General features: G+C 41.3%; 1 protein-coding gene across 1 annotated transcript in view; it reads right to left on the reverse strand.

Annotated features, from left to right (window-relative positions):
- Positions 1 to 18,019, reverse strand: part of LOC310965424 (contactin-associated protein-like 4) — a gene marked incomplete at both ends in the record, with an annotated part of 110,638 nt that overhangs the window by 55,171 nt on the left and 37,448 nt on the right. Inside the window, 3 exons of the mRNA XM_083939018.1 lie at positions 10,238 to 10,441; positions 12,160 to 12,307; positions 17,375 to 17,568. Coding sequence (XP_083795144.1) covers positions 10,238 to 10,441; positions 12,160 to 12,307; positions 17,375 to 17,568 — 546 coding nt within the window. The remainder of the gene's footprint in view (positions 1 to 10,237; positions 10,442 to 12,159; positions 12,308 to 17,374; positions 17,569 to 18,019) is intronic.

The raw sequence follows: 18,019 nt of genomic DNA on the forward strand, positions 1-18,019 counted from the left end.
TTTTGGATATTTGTAATTCATAATCATAGTTTTGTCAGGTCAGACACAGTTCAGTGTCTCCTCTAGTGTCTCACCTGCTTAATGGATAATGCAAATAACTAACTCATGATGGTATAATGGCATATCTGTGCATCTGCACTCTGGGTTAGAGACCTTGTGATGAGTGAGGTTCAGAGTGTTCAGAATTGTAATGTCTAAGGCAGGTTTTTTGTTTGGTCTAAAGACGTCACCCAACCAAGGCTATTCGCCTCCTGTCCCTTTCCCTAAAAGACTCTGCGAGATTTGGCAAATAGTCATTCCCTACTAGACTCTAACTTGTGAGGATGTAGGGATGAACGTATTTTTGTCTGCAGAAGAAAATGCTTTGGCAAAATAAACCACGGAGAAAAAGCTGATCCTGTTTGTTGATCTTTATTGAAGAATCTATTTCCACAACACTAGCTAACTTAATGTTACCATGAGATGACTTCACTACCCATACAGCTACTCTCTGTGGCTATGCTATGTGGATAATTATTTTATCCCTGGTCAAAACAATCATACTTATTATTTTATCAGTGTGCTGAATGTTTTAATAACAAAACAACATTTTTTTTTTAACATTAGTAATGCAGCTTGTAAGTCAGGTCATGGTAACTTTCATTTATTCTAACATTTGCAGCAACCAACTTGACATTTTTGTCCGTTTTGTTTCAAGCATTGCAATTTCGGGTGTTGTTGCCATCTCAACAGCTTGATTTTGAATCAAACTCTGATTATGGGTTGGACTGCTAATGTGTCAGCACTGCAGCCTATGAATGTAAAACTGGATGTCTTTTTTTCCAAACCCGGCTGTTGCTTATCTAGTCATGAATATCTAATATTGCACAGAAATACTTATGATTTGAAACAGGTCAGTATGGAGCTGCAGTATAGAGACTGATAGGGACTGTAAAGGTGTTGGTATGCTGTAACACATCACTCAATTTAATGGAACCAACTCATCTTTTATTATTTGTCTAGCATAGCAGCTAGTTTTACATTACGCAATTCATTAGCACACTTGACTCAAGTTTAGTTTAGTAAACAAAAAGGAAACCTTTTCCTGTTGTCAATTGTTTTACAGTGAGCATTTTTGTGGACATAGATGGTGCAATGCTTCTTGTTTCCCCCCTGCTTCTTGTCTTTATGCTAAGCTAGGCGCCTAATGTCTCCAGCTCGACACTTAGTGTAATACAGAAATATGAGTTGATAACAGCTTTCCCCCAAATGTCTAACCATTTCTTTAATGCCATTTGATGAGGTGACATATTTGGTTACAACTTAAATAAGTGGAAATAGAGAGGTTGCGATCGATACAAGACGTCTGAGGCTAAACAGTTCTAAAAAAACGTTCAACTTTCATTAATGAAACTCCCCCTTCCCGTATTGCTCTCCATCAGTCCTAATTTGTATTCCTTTCCCCATCTGCACGCCTGTGAAGACGATGTGAGGAAGTAAGTCTAAGAGCACCCTAACTTGTCGTCTTTATAAAGAACTGGAAGGAGGATAACTGCCTGATTTATCCATACTGAGTAGACTAATATTGACTGTTCCTGTCTTTAAGCTGAGGAGTCTGCTCTGAACACTACTTTCCACTTTCCAGGCGTCTACCGTTCCAGACAGCTCCCTGAGGCAATATCACCTTATCATATTCTGTCTGCTCTTCTATTATGGCTCTTTGCTGGAGCTCTAAATCTGTTTATGAAGGACGACAATGACAGGTCTTATCAGGAGACAGACTGTCATAATTGTTTCAGCAGTTCGGCGTCACGTGGTGCTGCTATTTGAAATACAGCTTGACTGTAAAAATAATGTTCCTTCTCTAAACCAAGCCACAGTTTTAGCCACAGTTGGGAATTTAGTTTATTATCATAAAACAAACTGGGGAGAAAGTTAACAGCACAGTGAAATTCACAGGAGGAATGTCTCAGGTCTCTCTCTCTGTCACTTCAGTTAGATTAATTGGGGCTTTATTGACGTGTTGTTTTGAAAAAAGACATCTAGGTCAAGTATTTTCATAAACAGACTTAATCATTCATAAACTTTATGGATTGAAACCAGTTATTCATTATCAACACCTGACAACATTAATAAAAAGTATGAAGGTCAAGAAGAAAACATGTCTTGCTTCAAAATAGGAAGTTGTGTGTAGGGCTGAAATTAATAGTTGATTAATGATATTTTTAAGTATTGCTTCAAGCTAAATGGGAATGATTATCTAGATGCAGCTTTACAAATGTGATATACTGTATTTTGACAGGACACTGATTATTAAAAGGATAATTACTGTATGCAGATGATGGACCGTTAGTTGGAGAAAACAAGTGATGAAAATGTCACAAGGATATTTGGATTGTGAAATATTGTGGGGTTATTTTATACCATTTTGACATTTTATAGCTCAAACAATTCATTAATTAATCAAGAAAACAATCTGCAGATTAACTGATGATGAAAATAAGAGTTAGTTGCAACCCTAGTTATATTCCCACCAGTTAGTTCAAATAAACAATTTCATCAACAGAGTTGGATTTAGCTGCTACGGAGGGATTTGAGGGTATATTTGGGGTCATTTTAATTTACTATTGTTTCATATTTGAGGAATTCTGCCATGTTTCAATTAGCTAAATAAACCAACTGGTGATCAACAAGTCTAGGTAAAATCTGTCGACATGTATCCTGGTGACCAAGAGCTGTAAAGGCACTGTGCTCAATATTCAGAACATTAATATAGCAGCAAAAAAATACTTTCTCTGTAAAGTTATGGTGGATTTATGGCGTCCTGAGCAGAGAATGAACTCACTCCCCCTCTGCTTGTGTTGTAATCTGACCTTCTCTGTTTGTTGTGATAGACAGTGCTGGTGCGCAGGCACCTTAGTGCATGCTGCAGTAAAAAAAAACATTATTTAACAGGGGTGAGAGCCAAATGGCCCTTTTTTCAGTATTTTGAGTACAAGAATCTGATCTGGTCTTACACTGGAACATTTATTTACACTTGTTCGAAGATAATTAGAATTAGGGAGTACAAGTCAACCGCTGCATAGCGTTGTGTAGTGTCACCCTAACTCTGAAGGTTCCCGTCTTCCTGAAGGAGGACTTAAAATCATGCTGGACATACAAGTGGTTGCTGTGCTTCTCTAGGTCTCTATCCCCAAAAAACAGTCAAGGCCGCCCAGCATAGAGCCTGGTCTGTCCAACGTTCTTGCCACATTAAGTTTTCAAGGCCACTGTTTCCAAGTTGATGTTTCTGATATTGCAGCGGAAGTGCTCAAGACTTGAACAGTGGAGTTGCAACATTGGTGTCGGTCACATGATGCCCTTGGGCCAAAAAATACTTTTATCCCAATGGCTTACATGGCGAAAAGACGTCTGTAAATTTGTGGTTATTTTTTGTGTGTGGAATGTGAAATGTCTCGTGTTAATGGCAGAATTTGAGTCAGTCAGTCCAATAACTTTTTGAAAGTCTAGAAGAGCCGCACAATTAAAATATTAGTCCACATTCAAGTTAGCCAGAGCGCTAAAGTGGAAGTAGCTGAACCGGAAGTAGCTGGACCGGTGGAAGTCTTTAGTGCAGAAGTTGAACTTTTTTGTCCTTATTTGCCACTGAGCAGCATTCATAGCAATGAAATGTGCTCCACCTCGAAAGCTGTATCCAATTTTTCATTATACATCCATGGTTACGACTTGCTTTTTGCTCATGGAGGAATTGCTAAGTCTCTGTAAAGACAGTGATCTCAGCTTACTCTATAAGGAAAGTCTCCTGGGATGTCTTTTGTTATGATTCGTCATTACAAATAAATAAAGTTGAAATTGAATTTTATTTCACCTCTCTACTCTCAGCTATTAAAAATATAGGAAAACATGCAACAAAATGCACAAAAGAACAGAAATCTTTCTCTCTCACGCTGTCTTCAGAGTGGCCAATCGTTTAAATTTCCCTCACCATGGAGCTATGTTTGTACTTTATCATCTTTTTATCTTTAGATACAAACTGGATTGTTGCTGCACAGGAAGGAATCAACAATAAGCGATACATTACACAGCAGGGGAGTGTGTCACAGTAAGAGACCCCTGGCTATCTTGGCAATTTCAAGCTCCTCTGAAAATACAGAAGCTGCTGACTGAAACCCTTGTGAGGCTGTTTACAACAGAAACTCCTGGAGGCTCACTGTAAATCACTGTAGAAAAAGTGGAATGGAGTAAGCAAATGCAACAGTAATCACCACGATTCATTGTCCTCTATTTTTCTCTGCCAACTGGCTCACTTTGCCCAGAGAGATTAATCTCTTTTCAGCAGGACTCGGCAGTTTCTCTGTGTGATTGGTGAAAACATTTGATGATGAAGCCGATGCTTCATTTCTGTATATCTGAAATATTTATTCACACCGTAACACAACCACAACATGCCCTTATACAGAGAAAAGACAGGATTTCGCTTAACATGCAGCTTGCCCTGCACACTTCCTGATGCAGTCCTAATTTAGTCAGCAATACTTAACAGCAGTCGTCCAGAATGCACCGAAGCAGGACACACCAGACCACAGTGTATTTACTGCTGTGTATTACAGCTTCCTCGTGACAGTTCAAAATTGAACTGAATTATGAAGCAGTGGGCTCCATTAGAGCACACTGGCATTTTGATAAATGTAAAGCAGAGAGGGAATGAGATGGTTTTGAATAGTGAACAATAAATCTTAATGAGCCAGCCAATTTATTCGAACTGCTTGGACAGTTACAGGGAGATAGAAAGGGCCTAAATGCCTCACTCTTGTTTTTATCTGTTTGTTATACTGCTTATAATCTGTCTTTCTGTTTTCATCCATCATTAATTTATGCTAATGTGAGTTACAAAAACACATCAGCTCTGGCCGAGCTCTGTATGTGTGTGTGTTTATAAGCTACACAGTGTTAGCCATCATTAGCCAATCTCTTGCTTTTCGATGCCCCAGCCAGCTTGTTTATCTCACAATGTGACATGTATCAGTGTTAAAGAGGCCCGGGAACGAGAGGAGCAGGTTGCCAAATGGGCAAGAGGGAGTATGACGAGCCCCAGAGAATATCTCACGCTCTGGAGCTGTGGATATAATGCATCTAAATCTTCAGGTTTTATCTTTGCTTCACTAGTTTGAGCTTCTCCTCTCTTCTCTTGAGCCAACAGCTGACTGTGGAGGAGCATGCTGTGGCTCAGGGTGGATGCTCCGAGCTATTGATCTAAATTACACTGTCTGCAGACTGCAAACTCCCGGGAGAGTGTGAGGGAGGGACGGGACGGGATGTGTGAAAGAGAGAGAGAGAGGAGGAAAAGAGCGTGCAATTGAAAAAGGCAAATAATCGCCTCTGAAAAAAATCGAGCAGGGCCAGAATTGGGGCGACATATGAGAAAGGCTGTGATAAATACCAGTGGAGAAAGAGAAAAATAGAAATGGCAGGAAAAGCAAAGGGGAAGGGGGCAGCAGGGTTGGCAAGCCGGGGAACAACAACAGGCAGAGAGAGTAGCATGCAGTGGCAGTGCTGTGATTGAGGTTTTTTTCTTCAGTATTGGCTGTGTAGCGGGATTAACATAGCTCAATATAATCTCTGCTCCATCACAAGAACAAGCAGTGTTCATTTTCGTTCCTATGGAGTTCTTTGAGCAGTTTGTTGACCATCAGCTTGGGTCGAGCAGGGTGATGTGACAGGCGTCACTCAGGGGGCTGATGGCAGACTGATGGCTATTACAGATAACGCCTCTGTACTGCTGACACAGACAATACCACCAGGGAATTGATACTCTTCCACCACTTCCCAACTAGAGAGAATGTTCTGCTTTTATTGAGGGTGTGAGCGACGGAGGGTAAGGCAAGTTTGGAAGATGGAAGGAAGTACAACAAATTTATATTCTCTCCAAAATGTACTCCATTTCTGACTGTTGCATGTACTGAATGAAGAATGTCTTTTTCAAACATCATTAGAATACTACCATGCAACTGCTGTAGCTCCCTGCACCACTATCTCCTGCAGCAATTTTGTCCAACTACATTTCATGCAAAAATGGAGCCCCTGTGGAAACTACGGTGTTGACCACAGTAACATCCCTGGTTCACGTCCAGTAGGGGGACTTCGCATTCATGTCATTCCCCATTTCTCTCTCATCTCCAATGCTAGCTATCTAAAAAAAAGTAATTTGATAGCAACCATAATGCTAGAAAAACTTCAAATAAAGTTGACACATAGTTTACTTTCAATGTGACTTGATGCAGAGGTGGAGTGTTTACAGCAGATTTGGTGGGATGAAAATATTCTAAAACATTCAGACAAAACTAATTCTCCGAGGGGGAAGCAAGAAGCAGTCGTGCTGTGCCCCAGATCATTTCAAGTCATCTGAGTACAAGGGGGCCTGGGCCGCGGGGGAAGAGGAAGGGGAGACTGTCACCCTAAAGTACGGGGCAAGGTACGAATGGTCAGTGTGAGTGTGCCCTCAGAGAGTAGCTTTTAAACAGGTGAAATACATGTTTCTTCCTTGTCACTGCACACAATTTTCAAACTCAGGTCAGCACTATAATGATGGCCATTATACTCCCATCTTTCCACATTCCACACAGTGAAATGTGCCAAAAGCTTGGTGAGCATTCAAAAGCCCGGTATGAATGTTGTCAATGATGTTTTGACCTGTCATTAGGCCCTGCAGTCTGTTGGGCCTTTTGACAGGTGACAGATTTCTCTATAGCTAGCCCAACATACCCTGAAGCTGCCTTTCAATCCTGCTCTCTTTATGCCCCCTATAACAATCAAGTCAGACTTGAAAAAAAATATATGAACCTGTCATTCAAAGTATCCATAGTTCTGGGTTTAAAATCAAACTTAATTTAAGGCAAAACGTGTCCTAGAAATATTGTAACATAAACCCGGTTTGTGGAATTTGAAATATTACAGGAAGAACCCTGAATGCAGAAAAGAAAGGAATGGTTGGTTAGTGGAGCGGTAGTGTACTCCAGCAGCCAGATGGCAGATGGATAGCTGATGAGAGATCTGCCATATGCTGATAATATGACTGCCTGGCAGTCCAACCACACCTTGGGTGTAACCTCGTTTACACCAACAGACACACACACACACACAAACACATTACCTCCCGTAGCCTCCGCAGCGCTCTGTTCTGTGCAGTGAGAGGCCATGGATCACAGTATGCTGTGTTCTCCCACTGTGCTCCACAGAGATCATCCTTAACACATGTTGCTAACATCTATCATGAATTAAAAGAGTGAGACTGTGAGAGCGAATGCCAAGCTGAGAGAAAAACAGAGCAAGAAAGAAAGAGACGCAGTGGATTGAAAAGTCTGGGGGAAAATAAGACAACGGTAAACATGTTTTCGCCAAAAAATGATGTTGTCCTCCTCCTCAATGACTGTCATTGACCTGTAACTGCACGCCTGCTTCTGTGAACTGCACCAATTCCCAGAGTTTATTCAAAATTAGATTAGTTTTGTCTGAGATATTGCTTGGGACATATGGATAAACAAGTAAACACTGTACTGAGCTAATCAGCATAAGCAGAAGGAAGCACAACCCCCCTGAGTTTCCTGAAAATTGGATCAGTGGTATCTTAGATATCACATCTGACAAATAAACACGCAAGCAATCTAGCAGAGGGACAGTGAAAGACCTAAAGCTCCCTCCATTTCATTGTCGAGACAAAAATGTGCAAGATATTAAATTCCCTGACATAGAGACATGGTGGTGGATGCTCAGAAGCCTGAGAGTGCATAATTAAACTGTACGGTTTAGGCGTTTAGCTGACATTTACTCAGAGCAATGAACAAAGAATGAAAAGATATTTAAACCTGCAAAGTTTGCCAGAAAAACCGTCCAACTTCCAAAAGTATTGAATTCAAAATATCCAAAGTCTCAGCCACCTTAACACCACAGGCTTTCAATCCATATTTCCAGTAAGTCCACCACTGCTGTGTTTTGCTCTTTTTAAAATTCCACTGCATTCACTCGGTCTTCCAGGTGTGAAATACGCCATGATAATACTCTATAGCCCCTTTCACACATGCACTGCAACCCTGACCCAGAGGATGTGTATGTGCAAAGTACATTTAATGTCTGTTTGATGCCTATGTGTGAATAAAGCAGGTCATTGTCCTTAGAATTCACAGGAAGTGTTGACGACATTTGTATCATGTGGATGCCACCAAATTAGCAAAATACACACATCCAAAGCTGAAGGAGAAGGTTGATTTACATGAAGATGTCAATATAAATGTGCAATTGGAGAGAAGAGATCTGGAAACTTCTGTCAGTAAGGGCCAATCCCGACAAATCTATGTCATGGGGGTGTTATCCCTCCCTTCTGCACGCTGCACCCAGGTGCCACCTCTTCCCTAAACCAAACTGAGTCTTTCCAGTGAGTGAGAATGCATCTGAAATAGACACTCTCCTGTTGTGTACTACAACAGAGAGAAAGGGAAACTCCTGATTCTCTTGACATTGTCCGCAGTTCTTTTGAAAAAGATGCTTTGGTCAAGAATGAAAACCAGCAGAGCTTGTGGCTTAAAGTAAGAAAAGGACAACATGACATTCAAAGAGATAAAAAGGGACCACCTTTTCAGATTCAAAGACTCAACATTACACCACCCACACATTAAGATAAATAATTCTCCAAAAAAGTGACAAAATCCAATGTTATCATCATATATCATGAAGACGGAATGACTGAAGATCCATCCTGATACTCATCTGTAAACTGCAATATAATTACTGTGTAAATTACAAACTGCACACATGTGTACTGTATGTGTACTGAATTTAATATGCATACTTACTTTATCCCCAGTTATATAGCTGGTCTGGTGAGCAAGCAACTAAAGTGGCAAACAGCTAATCTCATGGACTGTAGTTGGCAATCAAACCAACCGAGATGTGGAGGACGCCACTCCCACTTTCCCAGACAAAGTTGACGGTCATCTAGATAAAGCAAATACACATGCCCTTGTACTTTTTATGGATTTCTCCTCTACTTTTAATACATTTCAGCCTCATCTTCTCCTGAGGCGCCTGTGCAACCTGAACGTTAGCAGCAACCTTGTCCTGTGGATCGGGGAGTCCCTAAAGGAGAGAGATCCCAGCAAGTCTGTATTAATAACACCTTCTGCGACTGCCTTGACCTGGACACCGGCCTGAGGTAAAATACAACAGTAAAGACGTCTCACTTGTAAAATATGCTGACCCTGGTTGCCCACCTGCAGGATGCCCTACCTCACATCGACCGTCTTGCCACCTGGCTCAAACGCAGCTTCCTTGATCCTAATGTCAGTAAGATCAGAGAGCTGTCTTCAAACCTGTTATTGTGAAGGGGCTGGAAGTGGAGGAGGCCCCCATCTAAAATATCTGGGGACGATCATTAACAATAAACTCACCTTTTAGACCAATGCAGACTACAGTTTTAAAAAGGCAAGGCAGCTGCAGCTGAAGAGCCAGTTTGAGAGTAAACTCCTCCTGACCTTGGTCGACAGGTCACTCCCTGAGAGGATTCTGACCGACCTCTCAGTCAGTCTAGAGGAACAAGCTGACGGTTAACCAGGCCAGCAAGATCATCAAAGATAAACAATTACTACTCCAGAGCCCATACAACTGCTCCACAATAAAAAGATTTTTTTTTAAAAACAGCCGGGGTCTATAATGATCCCACCCACCGCCTTCACTCATCCTTCCAGCTGCGCGCCTGGCAGGAGCTTCAAGGTCCCTCCAACCAGAAAAAATGGCTACAAAAAGTAATTTGTGCCCTCTGCTGTGACTATTCTTCTATTATTCTGCACACACACGCACACGCACACACACACACACTCCTTGAACATCAATACTGCTAAGAATGTATACTATGTATTTTATGTTTTTTAGCTGTTTTTACAATGTCACCAGAGCGCCGAAGGCAAATTTCTATAACATACAATATAATGGACAATAAGGTTTCACTACTATTCTGAAGGGGTGTGTTTTGCACAAGGCTCTTTTAAAGATTCAGGTAATATACTATATTGTATATAGCTGAATACTGTATGTAGTAGTCTCTTTAATTTCCTTTATTTGTTATTTAATTTGTATTCATTTTGTTTAAATAGTTATTAATCCATGTCCTTGCCTCTTAGCCCGTCTCTGTGCTGCTATACCGTGTGAATCTCCCCCTGGGTATCATTTACCTTATCTTTTCTCAGTGTTTGAAGAATAGTGTTGATACCTTGTTGGTGGTAGAGCAGCAGCCGTCCCTTCTCCAAAACCAGAGTAAGGCTGTGATCTCTCTGTCCCTCTGCATGGATCAGCGTCCCAGAATTCTTCAGGGTTTTAAACTTCAGAGAGACGACCTCCATCGCCATCCGGCTCGGCTTCACACTCCGCCTGTACACCAGGCTGCTGGTGCCATCAAAGTTGGCCACGTCAGAAGCTACAGAATGAACAAGAGGAGGTGGAAGAGCTTTATTATACAATGATTAAAGATTTCAGTCTTCAAAAACAGATAAATTGAGATTTAAATGATATATGCATCAGTTTAAATTGAAAATCTAGCAGATAAGCTTAAGGTTGAACCAGTTTCTAAACAAAGTGCTAATATAAATAGAAAGCTAGATCTTTTGCCTTTTTCTGTATTATTTCTTTCAAAGCATCACAGACCAATCATTCACATCCACGCTGTTAAACACAAGATTATGCAGTGTGGAGCTACTTAGCATGTAGCTTTAACCTCTTAACACCCACTTTTTACCTCTTTTTCGTAGCCTGTTCTCATCCCAACTTTCCACATACGGCTGCTAACAGTAATTTTAGGTGTAGGCAACAAAACCACTTATGAAGAAAGGGTTATGATGTGCTAAAAAAAAGATTGTGGGTCACATCATAATATGTATTTTTGTAACTTAATTTCAGAGATGCATTGGACACAGGACATCCTGTGTTTGTGTGACTCGTCCCCCATCGCAACCTCCTCCCTCAAAGGACTTTGTCACTCTTACTTACGGAGCGCTCGCTCTGAGCCTCTAATAAAGCTGCAGATTGGTTTGCAGTTCACTCTGTGTGCCATGACAAAACTGTGGTATTTGACACCCAGGGAACAGGCTGTTATTGCCATTAAGTAGCTCGAAGATGTGAAAAATTATTCCACACTATCTGACAGTATCACATCTATTATGTGATCATGTGATGGTTGTAATCAAATCCAAATTTCTTGGAAAATTCACAAAGTTTGGCTGAAAGGTATGAGTTTGTATCGACCGGCATGGAGATCCAGAGGTTAACGTGAAAAACTTTAAGACCTGTTTTAATGCGGAGACCTATAGAAGAAGTGTGAATAAATAAATATCGCAAACAACACAACAGGAACAATCTTCACATTCAATTTAAGATGCTTTTGTTGCAGTGACCTCAAATGCTTGAATCGGGTGTATGTCAGAGGAGGAATTTGTCACGTACGGAAAGTTCGCATTGTTTTCAGTTGTCTTTGAACCCCATAGAAGACAAGATGGTCAGTGTAATCCTCACAGACAGCCTTTATATTTTATAGTGCGTGACTGTATTTTCATTGTTTGAAGGTAACGATTTCTCCTCTGAACAAAATGATTTTAATGCGCAAGAAACCCGCTGGTCCGTTAATGTACAAACCCTTCAAACACCGCTATGGTCTAGTTCAGGGCTATTCAACTGACAGCCCCCGGGCCGGGTCTGGCCCTCGAGGTAATATTTACTGGCCCTTTGAGTAAAAGCCTATGTGAAAAAGTAACTCATGGCCGCTGTCCTCTCTCTTGCTCCATGCGCTCCCTGTAGGCGCGTGGCCACAACGCTCCGCACGCTCCCACTACAGTACGCTCTTCTTCGTGGGTTTCTGAATCCTCTTGGCAACAGATCGCTAAGCTCGGCTCTGTTGTTGTCCTCAATCATTTCTGTTTGGTTAAATCCGTGGTAAAATCAACCCTGCAATGTCTCTTCTACTCTCTTCTAAATAAAAAGTTGTCACAGAAAACCGTCAGTTCAATAAACACTTTAATGTCAATACGCCTGAACAGGAAATGTGAAAATCCAGATACATAACTTCATGTTTATATCTTCTTTTTTTTAAATCTAAGAGCCAAGACAACTGACAAAGAAGTCAAATACAAAGAGCTGACTTACTATATCCACATCCATATATCTCCAGTCTGAGTCCAATCCTCCCAGTGGGGTTCCAGTCCAGTGGAATCAGGCGGAGGTAGCGAGCTATCACCGGTTGTTTCAGTTTGTACTGGACCACAGTGTCTGCATTACTGTTACCTGGAAAGGCCTAAAACAACAGAACAACATGTTAGTTGGCCTCAGTTTTACAGGTTTGCTGCAGCAGCGAACATCTGATGGTGAACTTTTTGTAATAATTGGCTCCTCCAGTACCTCAGACAGGAACACAGGATCTTTTTCGTGTACTTTGATGTTCATAATCAAGCCGCTAACTCAGGGAATGTACTTTCTTTTGAAGTTTTGTAGCCATCCTGGAGGCCGAGAGCTACATCTTCTAACTTTGTTTTTTTTTATAAAGGATGATATGTAAATAGAAATACATATTAGTGATGAAAAGCTCTTCAAAAGAAAATGATTCACTAGTTCTTGTGCAGAAAAACTCTCCCTAAGCTCCCTGATCCTGAGTCAGTCCTGCATTTTCGAATGTTCAGCTCCCAGAGACCATTGATCCTAACCACCGATAATGCCTCTCCCTCTCTCCGTCCATTGATCAATAACTCTGGGACCTATTCTGTCTCGAGCCTCTTTTAAAAGACTAATGGCCTCTATTTTCCCAATCAGCTGCCTGTGGGAATGCACAGGGATTCTCTGTTTGACAGGCAAACAGCACGCGCAGAGCGACACACAGTGTTTGGGGAAGCTACTTTGAAGGCAGAGCTTTGAAGGCTAATTACTTCAAACTGGAAGAAGTTGAACTACAGCAAAGCTACCCTACAGGGAAATTGAGGATGGTTAACTCAAGCTACTTAGAAAAAGTAGTTCAAACTACTTTGTAAAGAAAATTTTAAATGGCTCAGATGTAACAGAGGTCCGCTGAGATCACCGTTCGTCTGACCACACCGCCGTGACCAAGAGCTGGATTTAATCAACCAAATGTATCTTTAAAGACACAGGAAAACAAAACAATACAATATAAAATGGCAAGCAAAACGAACCACAGCCTGTTCTAAAATATCAAGCTTTTGGCAGCTATGCATTATAATACCTGTAAATACTGCAATGATGTGAATGTAATTATGCACTAGAATGTAATTTCGCTCCTTATTACCCATAGGTATGCATATCTTTATAAATACTACACACTGTACAATAATGTCATTTCCCTGTGGATGGGAGAGGACCTAAATTAATGTTTGCGGTACAGGCGGGACCTGACACACTTACTGCGGCATGGGCCGTAGTTTTCAGAAAGGATTAGGAAAACAGTCCTGCAGTCCTCCGGCTCTGCTGTGTAGTCAACCCTATTAACGTGGTGTTAGGATAGCTACGTAGCTAACGTTAATGTCATACACACAAAAAAACACCTGGGAGGGAGTGCACCCCAGCACCTCGTCAGCACCTCTCAGCCAGAGAAAACACTATGGACACAGGCCCTAAATAACATGCAGCAACTACTCTGATCATTTGTTAATAAACAGCAATAATCAGTGATTATGATTGATGATTGTTACCTTTATAAATTCAGATTTAAAATATTAAAAAAATAGTAGTGCTGGTCAAATGTAGTTCAATTATAGTTAAGAAGCATTGAAACATAGAAAAGTCATCCCTCTCATTTCATGGCCTAAAACTGTCGATAGTTAACCACACAAAAATAGGCAAAAACTAATGTATTTACATATCAAATATGGCTTTAGTTAAACCAGCAGCAAGCTACTGCAAAATGAAATTAAACTTCTAGTTAAATTTAATTATATGTATTTCACTATTCCCTGAAACTCCATCGGTAAGAGAGAAAAAACAGCTTCATTTGAATAAATGTATGTGTTCCTGTGCCCTGTTAGTGTCTGTCCTCCCTGCTTGAGAGTGTGTGTCTGCTGAGTTTGTACTGATGTGCGTACGTGAGTGAAATTGCCTTCCCTGGTGTATAATTGTGATCTCAGTGCCGTCTTCAGCACTTTGAAGGGCTGAGCTGGCTGGGCAGCAGAGCGTTAAGCCCAACAAACGGCTCTGTTTCCTGCTGAGGAGGCTGAGGAGAGTGGCATCTCATTTACTTGCCCAAGCACGATTTGAAATATGAGTAGCCTCTGACAAGACTTCAGCGAAGGAGAGAGAAGGGTAGAGCCTGAGATGAAGAGGAGGGATGGAGGGCAGGAGGAAGAATCAGAGAACTGGTGTAGAGGAAGTACTCGGGTTCTTTACGTTTGTGAAAAACAGCAACACCGCTAAGTCAGTAAGGTAGTCCTGCATCAAATGATTGTAAATGATTGTTGCTCTATCGCCCTGAAATGTAGCGGAGTAGAAGTCTAAAGTAGCATGAAATGGAAATAATTTAAGTAAAGTAGCTGCAAATGGTACTGAAGTAGGCTACAGTACAGTTATTTTCCCACACTGGGAACATGTGACAAGGGGCCCCAACACACATAAGCCACATGCATTGTACATAAAGTAATCCGATGTTTTCTTTGCAAAATTCTCCTCTTATGAGTAACTAATGTCTACTGTCAAACAAATTCCTAAAACATATAATATTTGCCTGTAGTGGATGAGTGTAAAGTAGCAGCAATTAGAACTACTCAGCACAAGTACCTCCGAACGACAGAGCATCTAAGCTGAGCAGTCAGTGAGAAGCTGTGACTGATACCGCTGTTTTTGCAATCAAATCTCCTCCTTAACCGACGCACTAAGCTGGCCTGACTAATATATGGAGCTTTAAAATACACCCCGGAAAGCTAATCTGGGTTTATCACCTTTCATGGTAAGTGTCAAACCAACAAGTTTTTAAGCTGCGAGAAGTCATACCCTGTTCTCTTTTCTTTTTTAGTGATGACTCCCACAGGCTTCACATAGTTTGTATCCTTCACTGTGAGAAAATCTCATTCTGTCAAATGGGAATCAAAAATTGTTCTGGGCTGCTACTGTAACAAGGAGGGTGCACTGTCTCCCATGAAGGAGACGGCATGCCTGACTGCCTCTGAATCCTATCTAATGCTGTACAATCTGCAGAGACCTGCATGGATTCCTGTCAGTCGTGACGTGCAGCTAGTTTGCTTGGTGCTGATCAGTGATTCTGCAGTCTTGTGTTCTCTCTCCTTACTTAAACATAAAATGCATTAGCTTAAGAAAATGCTGTAAAGTGCTTGGAAAACGAGGCTGTTGAGAGTGAAAAAAGGAACCACAGGGGAACATATGCAAACATGAAAGCGGAGGAAAGTGCATCAGCTGTCATTTCTCCCCCGTCTACATGGTATCAGCTGCACTACAGAAGAAGAAGGAGTCACCACATGCGTGTCTCACACCTCATTCACATTTACATTTTAGACACTGAGCTGACACTCGTATCAAGACTGGCTCACAATGACGGCAAGTGTTCCATCAGCGTCTTGTTTGGAGACCGATGATGGACACCTTCGCTTCTGCAGGAATCAAAAGATGTGATGTGTCGTACAGCAGGCAGTCTTTCTAACAACTGCACCGACCTCCAGTCAGCAGTTGTTCAACGGTTTGACAGCAGCTCATGCAGTCGACAGAGCCCTGCCCAGGTCCCTTTCATTGTTCCATCCATTATAAATAAAAAGTGAAAGACTCCTGATGAGCAGGCTTGCTGCTGCAGGCAGAACGAGTCCCCACTGAACATGTAAATGACGTCTATGATAGTGAGGCCAAATATATTTTAACTTCAATGAACCGGAGTTGTGAATGGCACTCTGAAGCTGTCTTCATAGCTGTTCAAATAATACATATAAATGTGCAATCGTTTTACCCAAGATGTCCTATAATGACTAATCCACAAATGTATTACTTTAGAAATGACGTCCTGAGCAAACAAGGAAACCAGGTGACGTCATCAAAGGTGGAGTGAAATGACGGAGAGAGGGCGACACGCAATCATGACAAGTGAAAGAATTTGTTGTGTAAAGAATAACAAGCAGTTTGGTTGAAGCATATGGCGCCTTAATTATCTGCTGTCTGAAGCAATGCCATTATTTTTACAAGCATTTCCTGCACCAGCTCTAATGAACCACGGTCTTTTAGAGGAAAAACATGTTTTTTTTGTATTGCTTAAGTTTCCTGCAGACAACTTTTTTGCTAAACTGAAGCTTTTTTTGCAAATGAAATTTGGGGGCGACCGGTGGCTGAGCGGTTAGAGCAGTCACCCCAAGTAAAGAGGCTGAAGGCCCCTGACCAAGCGTCAGTTTTTGACGTGTTGGGTGTGAGACTGTGTTGTTTAAGGAGCGCCCAGAGGAGCGCCCTGAGCTTCAAATATCGCCGCGGACGGGCTTACATTGGAATGAGCCCCCTGCGTCGGGTTTGTATGTTTAAGGAGACCTTTTTAGTCAGTAACTAACGCCTAAGGCCTCTAACCAAGCGTCAGTTTTTGACGTGTTGGGTGTGAGACTGTGTTGCCTTGAGGCAGCGGCCACAGGTTCAACTCCCACCTGCGGCCCTTTGCTGCATGTCTACCCTTTTCTCTCTTGCCCCATTTCCTGTCTGTCCTATATGATAAATGGCTTGAAAAAAAATCTTTGAAAAATAAAATTGTATATGAGTGGCATGGAAAAGGTTACTATTTAAATAAATGTGGGGTTTTAGAGTCAGTATGCAAACCTTTTTTATTGATATTTTTACACGTACAGTGTAGGAAATCCGGTCTCCTAGGGAATAATGATGATAAACTTCTAATATGTTTTAAGACACTGGCTTTGTTTGTCGTGGAAATGTAATTTCTGCCTGGATTATTTTTCTGCCGATATTTTTTCAAGTGTAGGAAAATGCAGCAATCTTCGCCAATAAGGTAATTAACAAAATGACCTCATTATGTTAAAAAAAAAGAAAGTAGGGTTAATTTGCAACAACTGATAAAAGATGTTCTTGAAGTGAATCAATCGACACAATTTGATTGTTTTTCCCTTTGAGTGCACAATAAAAAAACATGATTCATGAAAATGAAAAACAAATTGAGATTCATTCTCAAAACAAACCGTTCAGTTGATATTGCAAAAACATCATTCCCAACATAATTTAGGAAAATAAATGAAAACAGAAACTGAATGTGCAAATGAAAGCTTCCAGGCAACATTAGGTTTCTTTGAAAATGTGTTTGATGTTGAAAATTAGTTGTGCTTTTTTTTCCTTTTTGTACTGTTTTGGTGACTGATTGCTGCAGAAGACTCACCCCTAAGCTGTCTTCCTGCCGGTGTTGTCTCCAGTTGTGTCCGGTGTCGCTGAACATCAACAGGTAAGCCGTTAGCCAATCAGAGCTGCCGTAGCGTCCCTGTGTAGCAACAGCAGTGATACGGGTCCTCCTTCCCAGATCCACCTCCAGCCACTGGTATCTGTCCGAGACGAGGGGGGACCAACCTCCAGCTCCTGCACAACAGGGGACACAGACAAGAGTGTAATGAGTGTGTGAGTGTGTGAGTGTGCGTGTGTGCGTGTGTGCGTGTGTGTGTGTGTGTGTGTGTGTGTGTGTGTGTGTGTGTGTGTGTCTGTGTGTGTGTGTGTGTGTGCGATGGGGAAAAGCGGAGCTGCAGAGGTGACAGGGGAGAGTGTGAAGATCGAGAGACAAATTATAGAAGTGAAATGTGATTCATTACATATTAATCTACTTGAAATGAATCTGTAAAACTGTGGATTTATGGTCTGGAGTAGACGCTCCGTGCTACGATTCTTAAAGCTGGCCAATAATAAATCTCACGGTTTGGATATGAATATAAACTGCTTGTTTATACATTTCCTTAATGTCCATAGATTAGTGGTGAGGAAGAGTTTGTTTATGACAGGAATGCCAAAGATTATGGTTAACAATAGCTAATGCTCT

The sequence above is a fragment of the Echiichthys vipera genome, assembly GCF_963691815.1.
Source record: "Echiichthys vipera genome assembly, chromosome: 3".
Taxonomy (NCBI): domain Eukaryota; kingdom Metazoa; phylum Chordata; class Actinopteri; order Perciformes; family Trachinidae; genus Echiichthys; species Echiichthys vipera.